This window comes from Trichechus manatus, unplaced genomic scaffold (genome assembly GCF_000243295.1).
Source record: "Trichechus manatus latirostris isolate Lorelei unplaced genomic scaffold, TriManLat1.0 scaffold00111, whole genome shotgun sequence".
Classification (NCBI taxonomy): Eukaryota; Metazoa; Chordata; class Mammalia; order Sirenia; family Trichechidae; genus Trichechus; species Trichechus manatus.
In genome coordinates, this window is record NW_004444047.1 from 4,715,949 (window position 1) to 4,740,252 (window position 24,304).

Consider the following 24,304-nt stretch of genomic DNA (forward strand, 5'->3'; position numbering starts at 1 on the left):
TCAGCCATTGTCACAGGGCAATATGTGTACTAACTGTTTAATGAAAAACTATTCTGTTCTGTAAACCTTCATTTAAAGTACAAAAAAAGAATTATCTATGTGAGATCAAATTGACAACAGCAATTCCAAAGCTTTGATGGGAAGCCTAGGGGGCAGTGAATTGAAGATAATGGTGATGGAATAAATTGGAGAAGGGAGAATGTCAAACAATATCATTAATATCACACAAAAGTAAAATTTTGCTGAAGATAATTTAAAAAACGGTTGCAGCAGTACACCGACAGGTAACTGCCAAAAATTCAAGCTGATTCAGAACAGGACTCTGAACGACGGTATCACCGCTGACGTCAGATGGATCTTGGCTGAAAGCAGAGAATACCAGAAAGATGTTTACCTGTGCTTTAGTGACTACACGAAGGCATTTGACTGTGTGGATCATAACAAATTATGGATAACACTGAGAAGGATGGGAATTCCAGAACACTTAACTGTGCTCATAAGGAACCTGTACATAGTCCAAGAGGTGGTTGTTCAGACAGAGCAAGAGGACACTGCATGGTTTAAAACTAGGAAAGATGTGCATCAGGGTTGTATCCCTTCACCATAGTTATTCAATCTGTATGTTGAGCAAATAATCCAAGGAGCTGGACTATATGAAGAAGAATGCAGCAGCAGGATTGGAGGAAGACACATTAACAACCTGCATTATGCAGATAACACAACCTTCCTTGCTGAAAGCGAAGAGGACTTGAAGCATTTACTGGTGAAGATCAAAGACCACAGCCTTCAGTATGGGTTACACCTCAACATAAAGAAAACAAAAATCTTCACAACTGGACCAATAAGCAACATCATGATAAATGAGAAAAGACTGAAGTTGTCAAGGATTTCATTTTACTTGGATTCACAATCAACACCCATGGAAGCAGCAGTCAAGAAATCAAATGATGTTATTGCATTGGGCAAATCTGCTGCAAAGACCTCTTTAAAGTGTTCAAAAGCAAAGATGTCACTTTAAGGACTAAACGCACCTGACCCAAGCCATGGTATATTCACCTGCCTCATATGCATGTGAAAGCTGGACAATGAATAAGGAAGACCGAAGATAAACTGATGCATCTGAATTGTGGTGTTGGTGAAGAATATTAAATATACCATGGACTGCCAGAAGAACGAACAAATCTCTCTTGGAAAAAGTACAATCAGAACGCTCCTTAGAGGCATCTCATGTACTCTGGACATGTTATCAGGAGGGACCAGTCCCTGGAGAAGGACATCACGCTTGGTAACGTAAAGGGTCAGCAAAAAGAGGAAGACCCTCAATGAGATGGACTGACACAGTGGCTGCAACAATAGGCTCAAACACAGCAACGATAGTGAGGATGGCGCGGGGCCGGGCAGAGTTTCGTTCTCTTGTACATATGGTAGCTATGTGTTTGAGCCAACTCGACGGGACCTAACAACAACGACAAAGCTGCTTAGGGCGGAGGCTTCCCGAAGTCCCTGCTGGGGGGCGAGAGGGCCGGCCGTCCACAGGAGCTGCCCAGAGGGCAGGCACACGGTGAGGTAAGAGAACGTGACTACACCCAGGACGCAGATGTCAACCTCTACAGAGAAGACAGCTCTCCCAGGCATTCAGTTTACACTGGAAACACACCAGAGCGCTCCGGATTTGCCAGAGACTTCATCAAATCCTTTCTAAGCTGTTCCAAATAAGAAGCAAGGCTATTTTCCACCCTGCAGTTAAATAATCCTCTTCTTTGAAAACAGGCAGGAGAGCAGGGTGATTGCTGCTGCAGGATTACTCAGTTACAAAGTTCTGGTCCTAGAGGATCTCAGTTGATCTCCCCTCCAGTGCCTACCCTTCTGCCTCACTGCAGACGCCGCTCATGTGGGCCGGGCCGGTGGGCAGGCGAGGCCTTGCTGCAGGCCCACTCCCCACCAGCCAGGCCTCGTCTGGGCCTCATGTGCCAGCTGAGGGCCCCATCAGCACGAGTTCAGGTTGCTGCGAGGGCTGGTGGTGCAGATACAGCACTTGGCATGTTCAGCAGAAGAGGTAGAGACCCCTTAACTTCTACGTGCAAGGTGCATCTCCACTTGCCCAACAGACCTTACCACGGGGGATGGTTTTAAAGACTCCTTCATAAACAAAGACCTGGTTTCTTCCTATCACTGGGCCTCTCCTAGCACAATGAAGGCAGGATTTACTTGTATAATCACAGGTGAAATTTTTGATGAGCCAGATAGCACACAAGGCAAAATGCCTTCCCATCTGTTAGCTCAGAGGAGCGCCACCTGAGAAAGCTTCCGAAGCTCCTGCACAGCCACAGTCCCCCCATCTTGCACAGCCACGTCCCCCAACACTGACAAGTCACCCCCTGTGCACCTGCTGGCGTCTGGATCTCCCACCCTCAGTCTTGTCCTGCTCTGCACTGGCCCTCCCTCCCTGCACTGTATCCCCGTGGTTTCAACAATCCCCGATGGTGACAACTCCCAAACCTCCACCCACACCCCAGACCTCCCTTCACAAAGTCACCTGACGATGTGGGCAAAACTGCATTCCTAGTACTCGGCCGCAAGCCAGCGCCTCTCCTCAGGCACCAGGCCTCTACAACAGTGACTGGAAAGGACCCTCCCGTCTCCCCTTCCTCACACTCTCACTGGGCTCGGGCCTGGCAATTTACTGTCCCTTCTTCCTGGGTGGGTGGGTGGGGGACTCGTAGTCCCTCAGAGCCCACTGTGTGCCTGCTCTGTGACAGTCTCTGCTAGCTCAGTGCTGCCCTCAAAACCTCTGGGAGAAGCAAAGAAAGAGGTTTAGGAAGTCGTTCCCGTCCAGAAGGCCACAGGCTCACCTGATGCCCCACATGACTCAGGGTCTCACGAGGAAGGCTGGGCATCCAGAGAAAGGCCAACAAGGCCCGAGAGTGTCATCCTTTGGGAATCTCAACTTAGGACAAGTAGGAAAGATGAGGTGCAAAGGAAACGCATCCAGTGACTGTTTTCTGGCCTCCCTGCACAGCACAGGATGGCACACGTCAACGCGAGTGTAGGGACAGCTCCTGGACACAGGAGGTCGCTCACAGCCACTCAGAGAGGTGGACGAGCGCCTGGAGCTGTGGGCCAAACTAAGCCTTGAGTTTTAAAGATTCGAGCAACAGAATACAAGACACAACAGTTTCTATACACTAGCAAGGAGAAAGCTGGGAAGGAGATTAAGAAAACACCTCCATTTATCTAAGAGAATAAAACATCTACAAATAAAGTTACCCAGGGATGTGAAAGACTTCTACAACGAAAATTTTAAAACATTGCTGAAAGAGACTAAAACAGACCTAAATAAGTGGAAAGATGTCCTGTGCTCATGGACTGGAAGACTCAATACAATCAAGACGTCAATACTACCCAAAACCATCTACAGATACAATGCAATCCCAATAAAAATTCCAACAGCACTCTTTACAGAAATGGAAAAACTAATCCTCAATTTTACATAGCAAGACAAGAGACACTGAATAGCCAAAGTAATTTTGAACAAAGTAGGAGGTCTCACACTTCCTGACTTCAAAACATATTACATAGCTACAGTAATCAAAACAGGCTGGTACTGGTTTAGTGATGGACACACAGACTAATGGAAAAGAACTGAAAACCCAGAAATAAATCCAAACATCTATGGCCAATCGATTTTTGACCAGGGAGCTACATTTATTCAATGGGGAAGAAAGTCTCTTTAACAAATGATGTTGGCAATACTGGATTTCCACATGCAGAAAAATGAAGCAAGATCCATACCTCAGGCTATACACAAAAACTAATTTAAAATGTATAAAGGACCTAAATGTTAAATTTAAAACTATAAGTTCTTAGAAGAAAATATAGGAGGAAAGCTATGGGACTTAATTTTTTTCAATGACAGACTATCAAACACAAAGAACGCATAAGCAGCAGAAAACAAAATAGATAACACGGACTTCATAAAAATTAAATATTTACGTTCATCAAAAGATTTCATCAAAAGAGTGAAAAGACAACCTACAGAACTTTCTACCATGATAACAGAGGATTATGCTTCCTTCACAAGTGCACATAAAGCATTCACAAAAGTTGATCATATATTGATCACAAAGAAAATATCAGTAAGTTTCATGAAGCAGAAATATTACAAATAATATTCTCTGATCACGATGCAAAAACCTACAAACTATTAACCAAAAAAAGGTCCTCCCAACTGGAAATCTGAAAGTCACTTAATTGGTGAAAGGGGGAAAACAAATGGAAATTACAGAAATTCTAAAATTATTTAATAATAATTATTAATGGAAATAATCTATCAGATGCTACGAGATAGACTTAAAGCAATGATCAGAGGAAAATTCAAAGAGCTTTTCTCAATAAAAACGGAGGCATGAAAACAATCTAAATTCCTAACTCAAAAAATTAGAAAAAGAATAAAGTAAAACATAAGAAAAGAAATAAAGACAAAAGCACAAATTAACGAGACAGAGGAAAGAACAAAAGCAAAACCTAATTAATAAATCAAGGGCCTGGTTATTAAAAAAAATCAAAACAGACCAACTACTAACTAACTTGAAGAAAAACAGAGAGAAAGCACAAACATACAAAACAAGCAACGCCAAGGGGGAGAAGAATCACTGAAAACATTGTCAGAAAATCTTGACACTACTTTGCAGACATCTATGCAAATAAATTTGGAAACCTGGTTGAAAACGGTAATTTACTATGGAAACACTGTTTGCCAAAATTAACCTCATTAGCGATAGAAATATTAAACAGACCAATTTCCACAGAGGAAAGAGACAGTGAGTTAACAATGAAGTACCCTGCATAAAAATATACCAGGCCCCGATGGTTGCAAAGGGCATTTCTATCCCACCTTCAGAGCCTAGGTAGTCCCAATGCTGCATCAATTGTTTTAGAACATCAAAAATGCAGAAGCACTTCCTAATTATTTTTATAAAACAAGTATAACACTAATACCCAAAGCTAACATAGACAGTACAGAAAAGAAGAAAATTACAGACAATTCTCTTTTACAAAGAGTGATGTAAAAACACTAAATAAGAGCAAACTGAACTCAAAACAAAATAAATATATAATACACCATAAGAAAGTGGTATTTATTTTAGGACTGCAAGGTTGGTTCAATATTAGGAAATCCAGTAATACAACATACCATATAAATAGGTGTAAAAAGAAAAGAAGGAACCCTGGTGGTGCAGTGGTTAAGTGCTCGACTGCTAACTGAGAGGTCAGTGGTTTGAACCCACCAGCCGCTCTGAAGGAGAAAGCTGTGGCAGTCTGCTCCTGTAAAGATGACAGCCTTGGAAACCCTATGGGGCAGTTCTACCCTGTCTTACAGGGTCACTATGAGTCAGAATCAACTCGACGGCAATGGGTATGGGTAAGAAGAAAAATCAGGATTATCTTCACAGATGCTGGGGAGAGCCTTTGATAAAATCCAACGCCCATTCCCGATCAAAACACTCAGGGAAGCAGGAGCCAGCGGACACTATCTTAGCTTCGATACAGCGCAGGGACTTTAGTGCTGAAGCCAGCCTCTTACTTAACGTGGAAATACCAGAGATATTTCCGTTCATACCAGGAACAAAGCAGTTAAACAGAAAATAGAGGTAGAGGAACTAAAAAAAAAAAAACAGTAAACCTTTCTCTTTTTGTGAATATTTGATAATACACCTGGGAAATCCTAGAGAACCAATATTAAGAGTCAAACAGTAAAATAATGGTGTCAGGCTCTTGTTGTTAGTTGCCATCAGGTAGATCTCAGCTCTTGGTGACCCATGTGTGCAGAGTAGAACTGCTCCTCAGGGTTTTCACCGCTGTGACCTTTCGGAAGCAGATCACCAGGCCTTTCTTCCAAGGCGCTTCTGGCTGAGTTTGAACCATCAACCTTTCAGCTAGTAGTCGAATGTTTAACCGTTTGCGCCATCCAGGGACAGGCTTCAGTAAGGCAGAAGACACAAAGTTAACAAGAATAAACAGCTTTAATAGAGACAGTCAGTTACAGCAACACTGTCCAGTAGAAACATAATGTGAGCCACTTCTCTAGTTTAAGATTTTCTAGTTGTTAGGTGCCATTGAGTCAGTTCCAACTCATACAGAAGGAAACACTGCCTGGTCCTGTGCCATCTTCACAATCAATTTTCTAGTAGCCACATTAAAAAAGAAAAAAAAAAAAAAAAACAAAAAACGGTGAAGTTAATTTCAATAATACATTTTACTTAACTTATCAGAAAGCATTACAACATGTAATCAGTGTTTAAGAAATTATAATTGAGATACTTTCCACTCTCTTCACACTAGGTTTGCAGACTCCAGTGTGTACTTACACTTACTACACACTTCCACCTGGCCCAGCCTCAGCTCAGTGCCCAGGAACAAGTACCAAGTGGCTGCTACACTGGACGGGGCAGAGTCAGCAGAGGGAACGGCAGAGAAGGCCTCATTTAAAACAGAAGATTAAACACTCAGGAATAAACTTAATAAGAAATGTGGAAAACCCACTAAGAGAGAAAACGTAAAACATTCCTGAAAGACTCAAAAGCAGACTTAAACAAACGGAAAGACATGCCTGTTCTTGGTAAAACGATCAACATCATAAAAGACATCATCAGTTCTCCCTAATTTAAATTTAACGTAATCACACTAAAGACACCTGCAGGCCTTCTTACGGAGCTAGGCACGTTGGCACTAAAGTTTATACGGAAAAGCAAACATGAAAGGCTGGGCAGGAAAACCCTGAGGAAGAAAGGTTATGAGGAGAATAGTCCTACAAGGCGTGAAAACACTCTCACCTCTCTGGTACGGACTGAATTGTCTCCAAAAAACACCTGCTGTATCTCCTAACGTCTATGCCTGTGGTTATAATTCCACGTGGGAATGAGTTTTCTGTGATGCTAACGAGGCAGGATCAGTGCAGGGTGTATACTGAGTCAATCTCTTACAAGAGATAAAAGGAGTAGATTAGGTAGGCAGAGATGGGGAAAGATTGATGCCAAGCCACATGGAGATCTCCAAGGAACCAGGAAGCAGAAGGTAAAGAGACAAGGACATGCCTCCACAGCTGTCACAGAAAGAAAGTCTTCCCCTAGAGCTGGCACTCTGGATTTGGACTTCTAGCCTCCTAAACTGTGAGAAAATACATTTCTGTTTGTTAAATCCACCCACTTGTGGTATTTCTGTTACAGCAGCACTAGGCAGCTAAGACAGCCTCTAAAAATAATGCAGTGTGATGATGGCACATAAATAAAGTGGAAAAGGATAAATTCCAGAAACAGATTTAACTACACGTGCAAATTTAATATATGCTAAAGGTGGTATCTTGAATCGCTGGGGCAAGACGAACTTTTTAATAACTAGCGCTGAGATGACTGTTAATCATCTGGAAAAAGATAAACCTGGCTCCACACCTCACCCCCTACACAAGAATAAACTCTAAGTGGAAAAGAAAAATCATACAAGTGCTAGGAGAAAACACAGTTGCATTCCTCTTTAAACTTAGTGTAAGGAAAAGTTTTCTAACAATTATTCAAAATCTAGAGGCAATAAAAGAAAAGATGGACGAACTGACTACAGGTAGCAGGTAGTCCCCTAATTACGACAAATCGCACGTAAGACCATCTGTTTTTGTTCTTTTTGGACGTCTTCCTGTTAGGAATGTGCGCTACAGACAACGCTGCAGCATGTAATTTGCTCATGTTCTCATTCTCAGGCATTCACTCGAACATGTCCAAGGATGGGATTTATAAAGATACTAATAATAAAAGGCAATAATAATGAAAACTAAAAAAAAAGAAAAAGAGGTACTCAATTTACGTCAGAACTGACTTACGACAGCCGTCGGAATGCAGCTCCGTCCTAAGTTGAGGATGGCCTGTACAAAAAAGTGTTGCTACTGTTAGCGGCTGTCAAGTTGGCCCCGACTCACGGCACCCTCATCCACAGTGGGATTTGACCATTGGGATCCATAAGGTTTTCACTGGCTGGTTTTTCAAAAGCAGATTGCCAGGCTTTTCTTCCTAGTCTGTCTCAGCCTGGAAGCTCCACTGATGTCTATCTTTCCAGCATCACAGCAGCACGCAAGCCTCCGTTGCTGACCGACGGGTGGCGGCCGCGTGTGCGGTGCACTGGCCGGGAATTAAGCCGGGCCTCCCACATTCACCACTGAACCCCCACTGCCCCCATGTAAACACGGCCTGGCTGAAAAGCATCATAAACAAGACCAAAAGACAGCTTATGACATGGGAGGAAATATCTGCAGCGTGTAACACAGTTAAACAAAAAATGTTTTTCAAAGATATGAACAGAAAATTTCCAAGGAGATAAAGAAACAGCCCTGAAAAAGTAATGATCTCACTGTAATTACAGGAAAATGCAAGTTGAAACTACACCGAGGTACAATTCCTCACAAATTAAAACGACAAGACGAGACGCTGCGCCGGCGAAGCTGGGGACGCAGGTGCCCTGCCGCCGCTGTGGGGCTTGGAGGAGAAGCTGGCGAGATCCGGCAGGACTACAGACACGTGGACCTTAACCCTGAAATCCCTCTCTGGTACAGCTCCAGACAACACAAACCCAGACACACACAAGTACTCACTGCAGCACTGTTTGTAATGACAAGTCACTGGAAACCCCTAAATGCTCGTACAGAGAACAGGAGGCTACGTGACAGTGTATCTACAGGTGAGTCCTATGCAGCTCTAAGAATGAGGAAGATCTCAGTGAAGGAACACAGGGATTTCCAGAACACGTTAAGTGGCGGGGGAAAGCCAAAGACTATAGTACGTTACCTTTTCTGTAAAAATAAAATAAAAAAGGAAGGAAACAATTAGTTCCCTACAGGGGGTAGATGGGAATGAGACAGGGGAAAAGGGAGTGTGGTCAGTGAGAACTAAAACCAAAACAGAACATGACAGAGACCACATGACAGAGACCGATGAGCCCAGCTTGATCTCACATGAGTCCCTCGACTGTACCGGGGTGGGGGGGCCGGCTGAGGATAATCCAGTGACTGTTAACACAGGACAGAGACTGACGAGCCCAGCTTGATCTCACATGAGTCCCTCAACTGTACCGGGGTGGGGTGGGGGCGGTAAGGATAATCCAGTGACTGTTAACACAGGACAGAGACCGACGAGCCCAGCTTGATCTCACATGAGTCCCTCGACTGTACTGGGGGGGGCCGGCTGAGGATAATCCAGTGACTGTTAACACAGGACAGAGACCAACGAGCCCAGCTTCATCTCTTTGAGTCCCAGGACTGTACCGGGGTGGGGGAGGTGAGGATAATCCAAGTGACTTAACCAGCATTCTGACTCCATGCTCTTAGGCTACAGTCAACAAGAACTGCAAGCAAAGACTGAAAACGAGTCCCCGGTTTTCACAGTGCTACAGAAGGGGGGCAGCTCAGAAGCTACTCTAGGAATAAACAAGTAAGCAGCTACACTGCAGAGAAGGGGAATCCCATTTTTTACTGTGAGAGAACAGAGCTACAAACAAGGAAAGGGGGAGGGTTGGAATGAACCCTGCTGTTGTGGGTGCCGCTGAATCCATTCCAACTCACAGGGACTCCAGCTGATGGAGCCAAACTGCCCCACGGGTCTCCTAGCCTGTAATCTTTACGGGAGCAGATCTCCAGGTCTTTCTCCTGCAAAGCTGCTGGCTGGGTTGGAACCACCAACCTTTTGGTTAGCAGCCTAGCACTTAACTGTTTCTGCCACCAGGGCATCTTGAACCCTGTAGTACTAGAGTGGAATTAGAGGTGTCAGTGTGAACTGATAATATCAGAATTAGGTATAGAAACAGATATAGATGTACTTGTGCCACGTACACACACAACAGCACACACATGTGCACATGCACGCGCACACACACACACACACACACACACGCACTTCCTAGCTCTGTCGACTGTGAGGGCCCAGCAGCAATGATCCACCAGTAGCACTCGGATCTCAATCTCTATATCCCACTCTCTACTAAAGAGAACCAGGGCTCCTTGGAGAAATGCCTGACTATGGGGCTGGGATAGGCAGAGTCCAAGATGAGTCTGGAACCTTTCACTATGCCAGAAACTAAGGACGGCTCAAGGAAAGACGGGAAGCGTGAAAAGCACTCAGGAGGCGTCCGATGATCAGACCCGGGACTAGAGCATCCAGATGCAGAGTGTCAGTAAAGAATCACCGTCGACGGCATAAATTACAGATCCATAAATCCACCCTGAGACGAAGAAAGGAATGAAAAACGAAGGGGCAGAAGGAAAGCTCTTCCACAGAGCAGAATGCCAAATGAACACAGAAGGGAGAATTGTCCTAGAAAAACCACCAGTGGTCAAACAGCAACGTACCAACCACCTGAGGCAAGAACCACCAAAGGCTACTAACCCTAGTGGTGAGTGCCCGACGAGAAACAGACCCGTCTCCCCACAACACACCTACTAATTGGCAATGAGGGGACGGTCACTTCACAGCGGAGCACACGCTTCTCAGCCAAAGGATCAGAATTAGCACCCCCAGTGATGGGACAAATAGACATTACATCCTCCTGATACAACACACTAGAAGGACACATCATTTCTACGGTCTTACTGCCAAAAACATATAATTTGAGTCCAATGTGTTTTGAACCGCTGAACCATCAAACAAACCCAAATCAAGGGATCTTTCAAAAAACAAATGGCTATGCTCTTCAAAAACATCAAGGTCATAAAAAGCAAAGAAAACCTGAGGAACTGATCCAAATTAAAGGAAATTAAGGAGGCATGACAATTAAATGCAGCATGTGATCCTGGACTGGATCCTAGGCCAAGAAAAAACAACACTTTTTTTTTTTGCTATAAAGGATGTTAATGGAACAACTGGAGAAATCTGGGTAAGGCCTATCATTAGATAATTGTATTATATCAGTGTTAATTTCTTGATTTTGATCATTGCACTGTGGTTTTGTAAAAGAATGTCCTTGTTTTGAGGGAATTCACATGCACGTATTTAGGGGTAAAAGGGCCTAACATCTACAACCTATTCTCACTTAGTTCAGAAAAAGAACAGGGGGAGAGAGAGGGGGAGGGAGAGACAGCAAACGCGGCCACGTGCTGATGATGGGTGGCTGCGTGGATGCAACTTCTTGAACTATCCGTCCCTCACCGGTGGTGAAAAGGCCACAACAAGCACAAAGCCAGAGACAGGTAAGGCACCATCCCAGCCACAGGAGGGGGACAGGCTGCAGGAGAATGGCCAACCAGGGGGGTCCTCCGACTGCCCGTCTCACCCAGGCAGTGAGAAGCCACAGGCTAGAAACACCTTCCTTGGTTCTGTATTTACCAATTGAATTGTTGGCTCTGTCTCCTTTCTTCTTCTTGTTTTTCTTGCTCTTGCCCTTCGGCTGCGGGGAATCTGCCAGGATCAGCTTGCCGTTCTGCGGACACTCGCCGGGAGAGGCGGGCTCGGTGGGGACTGGTGTGGCCTTCTCCTCCTTGATGTGATTCAGCTGCTTTTTGTTGTTGTTATTGCTGTTGACCTTCTTCTCCTCTCTCTTCTGCTCCGGGAGGGAAGTGAGGTCAACAGCTTTGGCCTTGGCGTCAGTCTGGGGCCGGGCTCTGGGCGGAGCCTCTGTGGCTTTGGGGCTGGCCTTGCTGCTCTGCCTGAGCTTCGCTTTGCCGCTCCCCTCTTTGTGGTGGTGCATGATGTCAAAGAGGAAAGAGAGCGGCTCAGGCGCCTTCCCGTTGACCTCCTTCCGGAGCAGGAGTCTGGAGTCTCTGGTGCCCGCGGGCTCTGCGGCGTCTTCGTCCGGCCCTGGCCTTGGCTCTGCGTGGTTCACATGTCTGGAAGGGGAGCGAGATGAGGTCTCTGGTTCTTCAGTGTGCTCCAGGGAGCCATTGGGGATGTTTTCAGAGCTAGGTACCAGCTCTGTGGCCGTCTGAAAATTGCGAGCCAGCATGTCCAACTTGGGGCAGTCTTTACCGGGCCTGTCCTTCTTCTTCTTCTTCACAGCTCTCAGCTGCTGAAGCTCCTGAAGGCGCCGGAGCTCCTCCTGGAGCCGCTCTTCCTCCTCCTCCTCCTCCCGCCGCCTCTGCTCCTCCAGGACATGCAGGTGCTCCCGCTCCCGGGCTGCGGCCTCCAGGCGGGCTTTCTCTTCCAGCTGTCGGTGGGAAAAGAAAAGGCGACTTAGGGCCACGGTAGGCAGTCTAAATATTGAGACACACAGAAAATAAGGTAATTCAAAAGCTAACCACACAACAGGACAGTAACGAACTCTGAAAGGGCTAGAAGCAGCCGAAAGCTCAAAACACACCTACCCTGTTATGGATTGAATTGTGTCCCCCAAAAATGTGTGCTGTAAATCCTAACCTCTATGTCTGTGGTGGAGCCCTGGTGGTGCACTGGTTAAGAGCTCAGGCCGCTAACCAAAAGGTCAGCAGTTCGAATCCACCAACTGCTCCTTGGAAACCCGATGGGGCAATTCTACTCTGTCCTATAGGGTTGCTATGAGTCGGAATCAACTCAAAGGCAACAGGCTTTTTGGTTTATGCCTGTGGTTATAACCCCATTTGGGAATGGGTTGTCTTTGTTACATTAATGAGGCAGGATTAATGTAGGATGTATCTTGAGTTAATCTCTTTTGAGATTAAAACAGATTAAACAAGCAAGCTAGGAAGCAGAGATGGGGGAAGACACATGTCAAGCCACATGAAGAGCGCCCAGGAGCAGAAGCTCAGAAGAGACAAGGACCTCTCCCCGGAGTCAACAGAGAGAGAAAGCCTTCCCTTAGAGCTGGCGCCCTGAATTTGGACTTCTAGCCTCCTAAACTGTGAGAAAATAAATTTGTTTGTTAAAGCCACCCACTTGTGGTATTTCTGTTACAGCAGCACTGGATAACTAAGACTCATGCCAAATGATTTTATTGTACAGACTGGTGAGATTTCCTCTATCTACCACGGTATCCACCAGCCACTCCTTGGAAAATCTATGGGGCAGTTCTACTCTGTCCTACAGGGTCGCTATGAGTTGGAATTGACTCGATGGCCACAAGTCTCGTTTGGGTTTACCGTGGTGTATAAATCTACCATGCTATATACTTCATTGGGGCAGGGGGTGGGACTTAGCCTCCAGCTCCTCGAAGCCTGCGGCCTCGTGGGAGGGGCACCGACCAATGTTGGGCACCCACTGTGCCCCTGTCCAGCCCTCCCACTGGCTCTGCTCTCCGTGGGCCGGGCAAAAAAACACACCGACAACCCGTCTGCTGAGGCCCTCAGCGCAGGAGTCACTGTGCCACATTCAACGGCTGCCCATGTCCTACCACAACTCCCAGCAAGCACACCTTTCTGGGTGAAGGCTGACGCTAACACATCACCATGGATACACAGGACAGGCAGGACATGCGGGCTAAAAAACTGAAGACTATTTTTTCACACCTAGTAAATAAGCAAAGGTCCCCGTATGTTTTCACTAGCATGACAGAGCAAATGACTAGCAGTCACTACTACACGGCAAATAGATCTCGGTGTATTTCTGCCATCCAGTGTGACAGGAAATTAACGAGCCCTGGAGTGAAGAGCGTGTTCAGCAGTGATACAGGCCCCGGAGCGTCCACGGAAGCCACTCCTTCTGTTTAGAAAACAAATGGAGTCCTGAGAGGCCTTACCTCTCACCAGCCCCTTATGTTACTCAGTCCTCAACAGGTGAGTTTATGAGAAACTTTGGCAAAAACAGGCTCCATGGGAAGCTTTAAAGGACCTTCCAAGTTTAAACTATTTTCTCATGATGCTTTAATATTTCAGTAGAAATATACTTGAAGAGACAAATTTACTCGTCTTTTTGAAAAATTTAGCATAAAATTATGTCAAAAGATTGAACAATGGCAGGCTTTTAAAAAAATTAACATGGTAATTTAGGAGAAAACGATTTAAAATCCTTGCTCCTTTACGCTGAAAAGGAAGCCCTTCCTGGGAGACAGGCACTGAGACAAGGCTCCTGGAGTGGTCCCTGGCCACGTCTGCAGTGAGACTCGGAGCTAGTGCCTGAGTGTGAGTCAGCTCTGTCAGCATGCATGCTGGCGCACACGGGCCAGCTGTGTTTCCTCACAATAAGACTGTCTCCACAAACGACACTGGAAGCAGCTTTACACTCCAGGAGAAGCTCCTTCTCAGTCCTGGACCAGTCACAAACCAGTCCTGGATCAGCACCGGCACCCAGTGGCATGCCTCCCACACAGGCCTGCAGGGGGAGCTGCTGCAGCACAGAACCTAGAGGCGAATTCACGAACAGTGCCTACCGCCTTTACTTCAACAACCAGCCCACAGTCAACGAGCCTCAGAGCAGGGCTGGGGGATGCACTTAAAAAGTGGTGCAAGGCAGAGAGCACCCAGGAAGTGTCCCCGGTGAGAGAGGGTGCTGGGGAGGGCCTATGGCACCCGCTTCAAAGGCTCAGCCTGGCCCGAGTGAGCCCGAAGTGGCTGTAGCACCAGGCTCTGCCTCAGACAGCCCACAGGACAGAGAACAGGAGACAAAGGTTGAGAGTGGTGGGCTTGGAGAAGCCCCAGAGGCCTTTGGTGAACCCCAAAGGGAAGCCCCCCGCCCCGGCCCCAGGCCTTGGCACCCTCTGGGCCCCCAATGCTGTTAACGCTTCTGGGTTCTGCAGGTTCTCCCCCATCACCGTGTCTTCTCCCCACAGCCTCCAACCGTAGCCAGCAGCCACTGCAGACCTCGTTCACGATCCGGAGGCACAAGCAGAGCCCTGGATGGTTAAACCACTTAGCGGAATAATCGCAACGACCTTAGAATCACACATTGCTAGGCTGGAAGTAGCACTACAGGACGTATGGTCCAGCCTCCACGAGCATCTTCCAGTCAGTGTCTGGCAGACTGCCCACACTGAGGACAGGCCCTCAGTTCTCCCTAGAGCCATCCATTCCACAGCTAGCACCTTTGTTATCTTCCCGCGTTCCTCACACTGAGCCCAGGTCCGCCCTCTGAAGTCTGCCTGGCTCTTGAATACCTTTTGGCTGTAGGAACCAGAATCTGCCCTGTGGGAAATCCCCCAAGAAAAAATAAATTTTGGGCAGGGTGGGGAGCGGGGGGTCACACTGAATCACAGAGCAGATGCTATTCCTATCACTTTCCATGTACTGAGAAGTGAGGAACGTCCCATTTGTCAGCAAACACAGAGTCTCTGCATGTCATGACCGGTCATCAGGCCTCAGGTCCAGTCCATTCATGCCCCCGGGCCACTCCCACTGGATGACTTGTCTGGTCTCAAAAGGCAGCTGCCTGTTTGATACCACTGCCCCTGGGGAAGTGTGGACTCCTGGCTCCCCGGGGTCTGGTCACCTTACTCTGCAGTCCTCACACCCATGCCACCCAGGGTCCCCTCTGGAAGGATGCTGCCTGCTCCTTCTCTGTTCTGAAGAGAGCTGGGGCAGGATCAGGGAAGCAGGCGTGGGGGCTACTTGGCCTGCGTCCGGAGGAGTCGCTGTGCAAAGGCCCTGTCACAGCCCCAGAGCAAAGTCACCCCGTCTTCAACCCCAGTCTCCACAGCCCATGCAGATCCGCCTTGTCCTGTCCCCTCTACATCAAGGGCCCCTCTTCCTCCCCTTCCTTGGGAGAGAAGGGTGCCCACACAGCCATGGCTTCAGGATAAGGACTTGAAGGCTTGCTTCAGCTCCGTTTACAAACCCCTGATACCAAAGGATAAATGGTCTCCTGAAAACCGAACAAAGTAGGCTCTTTAACCAGCTTCCAATTCAGGCCTTGAGAGGCAGACAGGGGCTCTCACAGGCCTGACCTCCTGACACGCACAATGCCCTGGAGAGACGCCCGAAGGGCAGTGGCCACAGAAGCCCAGGCGTGCTGTTACCTTTCTTTGCTTATGTCTCGCTCGCTTGGCTGCTCGAGTACTGCTGACCGGCTTGGTCTCTGAGCTGTTTATAAACTGTAACAAGTCTTCTACCTTTCGATGGTCAACGACACTTTCCCTTTCTGAGATCTGATCCGCTTTTTTAGGTTGCTCTTCTTTCCTCTTGGTCAGGCGTAAACGAAGCTTTTCCCTCATTTCTGCATAATTTCTACTTGTTGGTGCAGCTGGAGGCTAAGACAGTTAAATAAGAACATGACTAAGTGAAGCTTCAAGTTTTAACAACTTTGAATATAACGATTTCAGACCATATCTTTAAAAATAACTCTTATTATTAATGTAATACATGTTCACTGTGAAAAGGAAGGGTGTTAAGGTAAGTGACTGGCAGGACACACTCGTCACCAAGTCACCTGAAGGCAGTATTTTGGCACCTCCCCCTCCAGCGTTTTTATATATTCATGGAAAGTCTGGTAGAATACGTACAACTGTGTACACAAATGGCTATTTTAAACCAAAAAGAAACAATTACGAATACTGATAAATGTACTTTTTTACGTAATACGTTATGATGATCCTTCCGTGACAACTGCAGGTGTCTACAGAATCTTTTCATCCGTTTATGATTTCCTTTCCGGAGCCAGAAAAGAAAAAAATGCCTACAACTCCACTGCCAAGTTTTCTTACTGACCATTAAAACACAGGCACATGTTTAGAAAATGCAAACAGGACTCAGGGAAAAAGAAAACCTACAAGCCTCACACCTTTCCTGCCGCCTCTCCCCAAGGTGACCATGGCTAGCACTTCCTTATTTAAAAGTTACTGCTCCGGAAAGGTACGTACAGTCGGTTCTCAACACTGGCAGGAGTTCTGTTCTGCACAGGTGCTGTGGGCACTACAGCAGTGAGTATCAAACCAGCCTGCTCGCCCTCAGGTGGGAAGAACCTGCGTGCTGGGCAAATCAAGCTCTCTGCGCCACTGCACACGTCCGCCCATGACTGTAGACGCACCACTGGCATCCACTTGGGTTATAAATAAACATTCGGGAGTAGGTGAATTCATAGATATGGACTCTACAAATAACGAGGATCGACTGTGTGTTTTAATAGTCTCGTATTTAAATAAGACGAGCCAAACTGTACACATAGGAAACTGCTGCAACCAGCTACAGAGTACCCCGCTGTACGGACACCCCCAACTAGACAATACCCTACTGCTGGGCGCTCAGCGGGTGCCCCCACCTCACCAACTATTTAAAAACACACGAATGAATACAAAAATGCAGTGATGAAAATCCTTTTAGCCAAGTCTCGGGCCAATATTTAATTATTTCTTGAGGATAAGTACAACCCAGAAGTGGAATTACTGTTTCAGCTCGTATCTGGATTTTAACTGTAGAGCAAACAGTTTTACATACAACATAACGGTACTGATTCAACTCTAATTTAAGCACAACATGCAATTTAAAAACATCCATCCTACACACATATTTTAGGTGCTTCTAGAAACTCCGAATCCATGCAGGAGGACCACCCCACCCCCCGCCCCCCACGTGGAGCCCCAAGAGTTGGGGCAGCACTTACCCGGGCCCCTGCACGGAGCCCTGAGTGGCCAGGGGACACTTACCTCCCCACCTGCGTGGAGCCCCGAGTAGGGGGCGGCACTTACCCACCTCCGCCCGTGTGAAGCCCCAGGTAAGGGGCAGCACTTACCTCGCCCCCGTGTGGAGCCCCAAGTGGTTGGGCCCCCCTCCGCGTGGAGCCCCGGGTACTGGGCAGCAGTTACCCTGCTCCCTGCATGAAGCGCCAACCTACCCCATGTGGAGCCCCGACCTACCCCGCCCCCCGCCCGGAGCCCCGACTTACCCCGCCGTGCCCGAAGAACTCACAGTAGCAGCAGTCACAGTACTTGCCCTCCTTCTGGTTGGTGGACGTGGAGGTGCTAGAGCTGTGCTCGGAGCAGCTGTCCTCGTCCGCGCTCTCGTCACCGTCATCCTGCTGCGGGTCATAGACCCCGTTCTCACAGCGGTGCCCTTCACAGTCGGGGTCGCTGCAGAGGCGAACAGGCTGGTGAGCAGGCAGTCAGCCCCGGGGGCCCCAGCGCAGCAGCACGCCCCCCACGGCACCTGCCATGTGCCCGCTTCCCAGAGCGGACAGGCACACAAGGCAAGTGGCCGCCAGTCACACAGAGGAAGGGCAACGCAGCGTCGTGGGCGAGGTGGCCCCAGCGCCGGGCGGTTTACGGAAGATACACACCACGTGCACCAGGCAGGCATTCCACTCAGGAGGGGCTCACGGGCAGGGTGTCTGCTCGCTCTGCGGCGGCCCCTCCCACCACCGCCTGCAACGGGGCGCTCAAAGGGAGGGCCATCACACAGGGGAGTCCAAGGGTAGGGTGGTTTTCTTTTTAACCTACTGGGTGTTTGCTGCCCAGTGCTCTGTAAACACACTTTACAACCTTTCCTCTGGTTCTAGTCAATGTACAACAAATACAGCTTAAAGACCACGCGAGGAACACACCTTGCTGTTGCCTATGGGCAGACTGCCCTTTGCAGAGCCTGCCCCTGACCGTGGCCTCTGCTGGGGTGCCCTGCCTGTCCCCCGCTGTGTTGTCCTGGAACAGACACCGCACTTCCGGAAGGGCCTCTGGGGCTCACCTGCACACGCTGGGAGGTGCGCTGAGGGAGCCGTCCGTGGTGGGGGGCGGGGGCGCCACAGGGGCTGCACAGAAGCTCTTGCATGCGTCCACGAAGCCAGGAGCTGGGGTAGCAGTTTTGGGGAACGACGGGGCTGTGAGATTTGCGAGGTGAGGCGTGGAGGCCGGTGACAGCGCAGCAGGAGAGAGAGAGGGCAGCGGGGCGAGCCCCGTGGGGCTGCTCCGAGGCGCAGTCGGGGCTGAGTGTCTGTGGTCGTCCTTGCTGATGCCGTGGAAGACTTCACCTGCATTTAAAGATGCCACGAGGGTCACTTCCGATGGCTGAAGAAAAGACACTGGTCATTCATATTTCCCTCAATTAAAAAATCTGTACCAACTTTCTGTTTGGAAAATATTCCAACCTACAGCTTGAAGGAATAGTACATGAGCATCCATCAGCCCTCTACCTAACATCATCAATTGTTAATACTTCGTCATATTGATGTTATTTCTCATACACGGTTTTTTTGCCATACTATTTGGAAGTAAGTTGTATTCACCCCTAACTACTTCAGTGTGAGCTCCAGAGAAGACGGCCTTTTCTCTGTGTTCTCACAGTACCATCACCATGCCCGGCCTGCACTCCACACTCACACTTCCAATTCCCCCGAATATCCTTTACAGCTTTCTCCCCCAACCCAGCCTCTTAACCCTTTTTCTTCCCCTTCCACAACAAGGACATTTTTTGAGTCTGGGCCAGCTGCCCCACAGTCTGGGTTTCACCTGTCTCCTCATTATTCGAGTCGGGCAGATTCCGGTGAGTCATTTTTGGTGCGAATGCACCTGACAGTGACGGGGAGCACCTCCGGCTGCTGGTCCACACTGGCGAGGACGCGCCTACTCACATACTACCGACCAGTCGCGTGGGGACGGTGCTCTCAGACTGGGGACCCAGCACGTTCCCCAAGTGGACATCTGGAGGTTTCAACGTCATAGGTGACACTTACCTGAATCAATGAGGACCCCGATGGCTGCACGACGGTGACTTCTGCATCCCTGGTGCTGACACTGCTAGTGGCTGGCAAGCTTCTGCAAAGAGCAGCCTGCACACCCTACTCCCTCCCTCGAGCGTCCTCACGGGTCCTATGGTCCCTGACCTTATTCAGCGTGCTACAACCCATCTTGTCTTTCTGACACAGCTTCCAGCAAACGCCTCCTTGTGCTCAAAAGGCAACAGCCTCTCCCATCACAGAACAATGTTAACAGAGACCCTCCAGATACTGCACCGCAAAGCCTCAAAGAACCACCACGAAAATTCCCACCTGAGTCCTAAGTACCACACTCTTTGCAGGTGAGTAATTTTGAGGAAATTCACACCTCTGGCTGGGCTAATGACAACGCCGACGACAAAGAAGAAACAGAAAAGGCAGAACAATCACCAGGACTCCAGCAGCCGGCGGCCTTACCTATGGAAGGTGGTCTTTTGGACGACACCTTGAACTGGCTGTTACTGGACTGCACCGTGGTGGCCGTGCAGGAGACGGAGGACGTGGCGGATGAGGTTGCCATGACAACTTTGTTGGCTTCCATAAAAGCATCTTGGAAATTGTACAGGCATTTCTTTTTTGCAGCATTTTTTTTCTCTTTATTATCTGAGACTGCAGGTGTATCGCTGCTGGATGGAGGCGGAAGGGCGTCAGGTCTTGTTTCGGAGAGCGTTGCCCCTAATAAATCACTCCCTTCAGAGAAGAATGGGAAAATTAAGGCTCCGAAGAGAAATAATATTTAGCCAAAACCTAAACAACATGCTGATGACTAAACATTACCACCGGGGCTGCTAGTGAAGTTAGGATTCCAGGGCTGCTTCTCGTCAACTAGCTTTTCATTTAAGAAAGACAAATTCATTGAGCACCTACTATGTGCCAATTCCCGTGCTAGGTGCTTTTAAAAAGTTATCTTACTGAATGTCTTAAAACTAGCTTCTGAGGTTGGTACTGTTATTCCTATCCAAAAGATGAAGAAACTGAGGCTCAGAGAGGCTAAGCAACTTGCCCAAGGTCACACAGCTAGAAATCCTTCCCAAGCACAGATCAGGATGCACAGTCCAGCTTGTTTTCTGAGCACATGCAGGGGCTGAGGGCAGGTCCCTGCGGGTTCCCGCCACGTGAAAACAGATGAGGTGTGGGTGCCGGCCCCTCTTTAGCGCACGCTGGCCCTGCCACCGTGGTAACAGCTGAGCCTCGGAGTTGAGGCAGGGGCAGGGAGCGGGAAGCTGTCGGAGGGGACAGGTCCCATGTAGGGTCAGTGCAGGCATCAGAGGGAGGGAGGCAGGTCCCAGCACTCGAGTCACCTGTGGCTCTGTGCCCCACCTCCTAAGCATGGGTTTCGGGTCTGCGGGGTCACCACGGCTTGAGAGCCAAGTTAATGTCAAAAGCTGAACTCAGAACCCTGGAGACACGGCCCTTAGTAACGAGGGGAAGACAGACCCCAGTGTGGGCAGGGCCAAGGGCGAGGCTTACCGTGCCTCCAAGCACCAGGGAGCCCAGGGCCTGCTCTGCTCAGTGAGTGCGGTGGGGCAGCCTGGGCGGATACGTGAGGATGGAATGGGATGGCGGGGCCCACGGATCCCCCACTAGATATGGAGGCGAGGCCGAGACGCAGCCCAGGGCCGCTGCACGCTGGCTCCAGACTGTGCTAGGGCTTCTACCGGAAGGTGACAACAACGGTGGCAGTCTACTCAGCTCGGGTTACTTTAAAACTTTAAGAAATTTTTAACAAATTCCTTACCAGAAATTGTATCTGGCAAGAAAGTGCCAGGATTCCAGTTCTTATCATTCATCACTTCTGATCCCCAAAGACTTATAAATTTAGAACTATTCCACTCTGGAGTATTCCCAAAACAGCTTGGATAAATATGGTCTTGAAGAGATGCATTGAATACCTGATGCTTATTTGTGTGATTCTGAACAGGTGCTGGCGGTAAAGCCTACAAAAAAAAATTTTCTAATCACATATCAAAATTAATATTCTGTTCACCTACGTAGTTACACTACAAGCAGACACATGGTTACTGGAAGCCCTGTGGGGTGCGGTCACGGGTGCCAGTGTCCCTGCGTGGGGACACACTTCCCAAAGTGCTGGCTTGAGGTGTTTCTAAGATGATACATAATACGTCAAATTTCAACTGGACGAGGGTTTTAAAGCAGTGATGCCTCAAGGAACACATCTGAACAAAACTGTGACATGGTCCATTCGCATGAGATCTGTTCCTGTGGCTTATTCTCCATCTGACATTTGAATGATCATTGCTAAAAATTCAACTTCGGAATCACTGATGAGAACGGTAAAGCTCGTTCACTGATCTGTTACACACGGTGAGGTACAGCTCAGGTCTGAAGAACTGACTGGGTCCACGCCGAGCTCTGAGGCCGAGGCTGCTGCTGGGTGGACCCTGGTCTGGAGGCGCCGAGGGAGGGTGACCATGGTCCACCAGCCACCTCAAACATTGACTGAGTGAGCAGCTGCTCGAGCCCACCCTCTCCCTCCACCCCCAGGCGCAGGCCCTGTCTGTTTACCTCCTAGGAGCTCCTGAGTGTCCACTTCTGGGCAGCTCCACTGCCTCCATCTCTGCACTAGCGCAATAGCCTCCACACTCGGGCCTCTTCCCAATCCACTTCCTCACAGCAGCCAGAGTGATCTTTTTTGAATGTAAATACGATCATGTCACTCCCCTGCTTAGAAGGCGTCAATGGCTTCCCACTGCGCTTAAGATAAAATCCAAAGTCCTTAATGTGGCCGAGGAGACCTACGGAGCCTGGCCCCCAGCTGGCTACCTCTCTTTCCTGCTCACCAAGCCCTGACTTACAGGCATCCTTGGTCCTCAGGCTCTCCAACTCCTTCGAGACCCCGCGCTGCGCTCCGCTCAGGCCTCAGCCTAAACATCGCTGCCTCAGAGAAGCTGCTTTTGCCCTGACTCCCTCCCTCCCCAGACCAGGGTGGGCCTGCCCACAGAACACAATAAAATCCAAACTTCTCCCTCTTAGCATGCACCACGGTTCTAATTCAGGACTCACTGTATAACTACTGGTTTCATCTCCCAAATTGCATGAGCGTCACGAAGGAACGGAACATTTGGAGGCTTGCTGGCCCTTGATGTCCCCAGCCCCGTGTCAATGCTGAGCACACACTTCTTCCCTCAATTGATATTTCTTTATTGCAAGAACAAATGAAGGCCCAGATACAGACCCTGCCCGAGAGGGTGACCCTTGGTGGTGGCAGACACGAGCAGTGAGGGCTGTAAACCATGGTGGAAGGAGCTGGGGAAGGATTCCCAAGAGCAGTGACACTTCAGCAGATCCCGAGGGTCCAGCCTGGGGTGGGGGCAGGAAGAGGGTCTGGAGGACGTGGATGGCACATGGATGTGAACAGCAGCACCGCAGAGATGGGCGAGGACTGTCTGCCCTTCAGCTCTGCTTGGCTGGACTGAGAAGACTCCAGGACGAGTGGAGTGGGTGCCAAACTAGGGGCAACCTTTGTATGACTTTTGTCCTGAAAGGGGGGAAGGACCCACAGAGGGTTTTATGCAGCAGAGTGAGGGGATCTGACGGGTGTTTTAGGAAGATCAGCTGGGGGCAACATGGTAGGTGAGCCAGAGGGTGAGCGATGACGCTGAGTCAGTCACGGCATGCACGGTGATGACGCGATGGGCTGAAGACAGAGAGGAGGGGGTGAATCCTAGCGCTGTCAGGACAACAGCTATTTGCTGACTGTCTACATCAACAATCACTGTTTCTGGCTCCATCACCAGAAGTGGGATTAGGGGACAACACTGGGATTTGAACTCTAGTCTCGTGCTTTGCCTTCAAGCGTCCTTGCTTTGGTGGGTCCAGATATTAGCTCTTCCATTCACTAGCTGTGTGACCTCAGGCAAATTACTCAGTCTTTTCGGGCTTTAGTTTTCTCATCTGTAAATCGGAAATACCTACCTCAGGGGTGGTTGTAAGAATAAACAGACAATGCATATTGAGTATGTGGCACACTGCCCAGCCCGCAGCAAGCGTTCAGTGAGTGCTACGGGGGGGGGGTCATCATCGTTTTACACGAACACAAAGGAACAAACAGGCAAACAAACAAAGAGCCAGCCCAGCGGAGCCACGTCCTCTGGCTAGCGCTCTGGGAGCAGAGAGGAAGTCGGAGTGACCCGGGGGCAGGGATGGCTTAGGGCACCCACTGACCAGCAAAGGACCCAGTGAGGAGTGAGGAGAATGGTGGGGAGGCGAGCCTGAGCAGACATTTCAGGACTGGAAAGCAGGAAGAGACAGGTCTTCCTTCCTGTTTCTGTGGCCACCAAGGATAAAAGCAAGGGTCTGATGAACTAGTTGCTCTGGCAGGGGAGTCCCAGGGGCAAAGAGCAAGGAAGACAAAAAAATCATATTTCAATAGACACAGTTTCTACAAGGTAGTGATAAGCTAAGTGCTGCCTAGCTAAGAGGGAACTGATGAAAAGCAGCAATTACACAGGAGGGGCAGAAATGCCTGGCAGGTGTAAACCAGCCAGCTTCCTCACCCTGCATGCCTCTGGATTTCAGAGGCAGCTCCTTCCTACAAGCTATTCCAGCCGGTAAACTCTGAACAGCAGAAGCACCACCAGTGCTCTGAAGCTACTTCAATATTTATCAAGAGCCTCCTAAGAGAGGTCGTAGATTGGTTTTAATATACGGGTTTCACAGCCCATGGCTGGCTGACTCCTCTGAACAGACAGCTTGTGTCCAGAGGGCTCTTGTTT

General features: G+C 48.8%; 1 protein-coding gene across 1 annotated transcript in view; it reads right to left on the bottom strand.

Annotated features, from left to right (window-relative positions):
- Positions 1-24,304, bottom strand: part of FAM193A (family with sequence similarity 193 member A) — a 111,920-nt gene that overhangs the window by 11,983 nt on the left and 75,633 nt on the right. Inside the window, exons 13-18 of the mRNA XM_004383514.3 lie at positions 21,307-21,505; positions 19,986-20,258; positions 18,542-18,824; positions 17,751-17,934; positions 15,889-16,119; positions 11,358-12,174 (exon numbers count right to left, since the gene is read on the bottom strand). Coding sequence (XP_004383571.2) covers positions 11,358-12,174; positions 15,889-16,119; positions 17,751-17,934; positions 18,542-18,824; positions 19,986-20,258; positions 21,307-21,505 — 1,987 coding nt within the window. The remainder of the gene's footprint in view (positions 1-11,357; positions 12,175-15,888; positions 16,120-17,750; positions 17,935-18,541; positions 18,825-19,985; positions 20,259-21,306; positions 21,506-24,304) is intronic.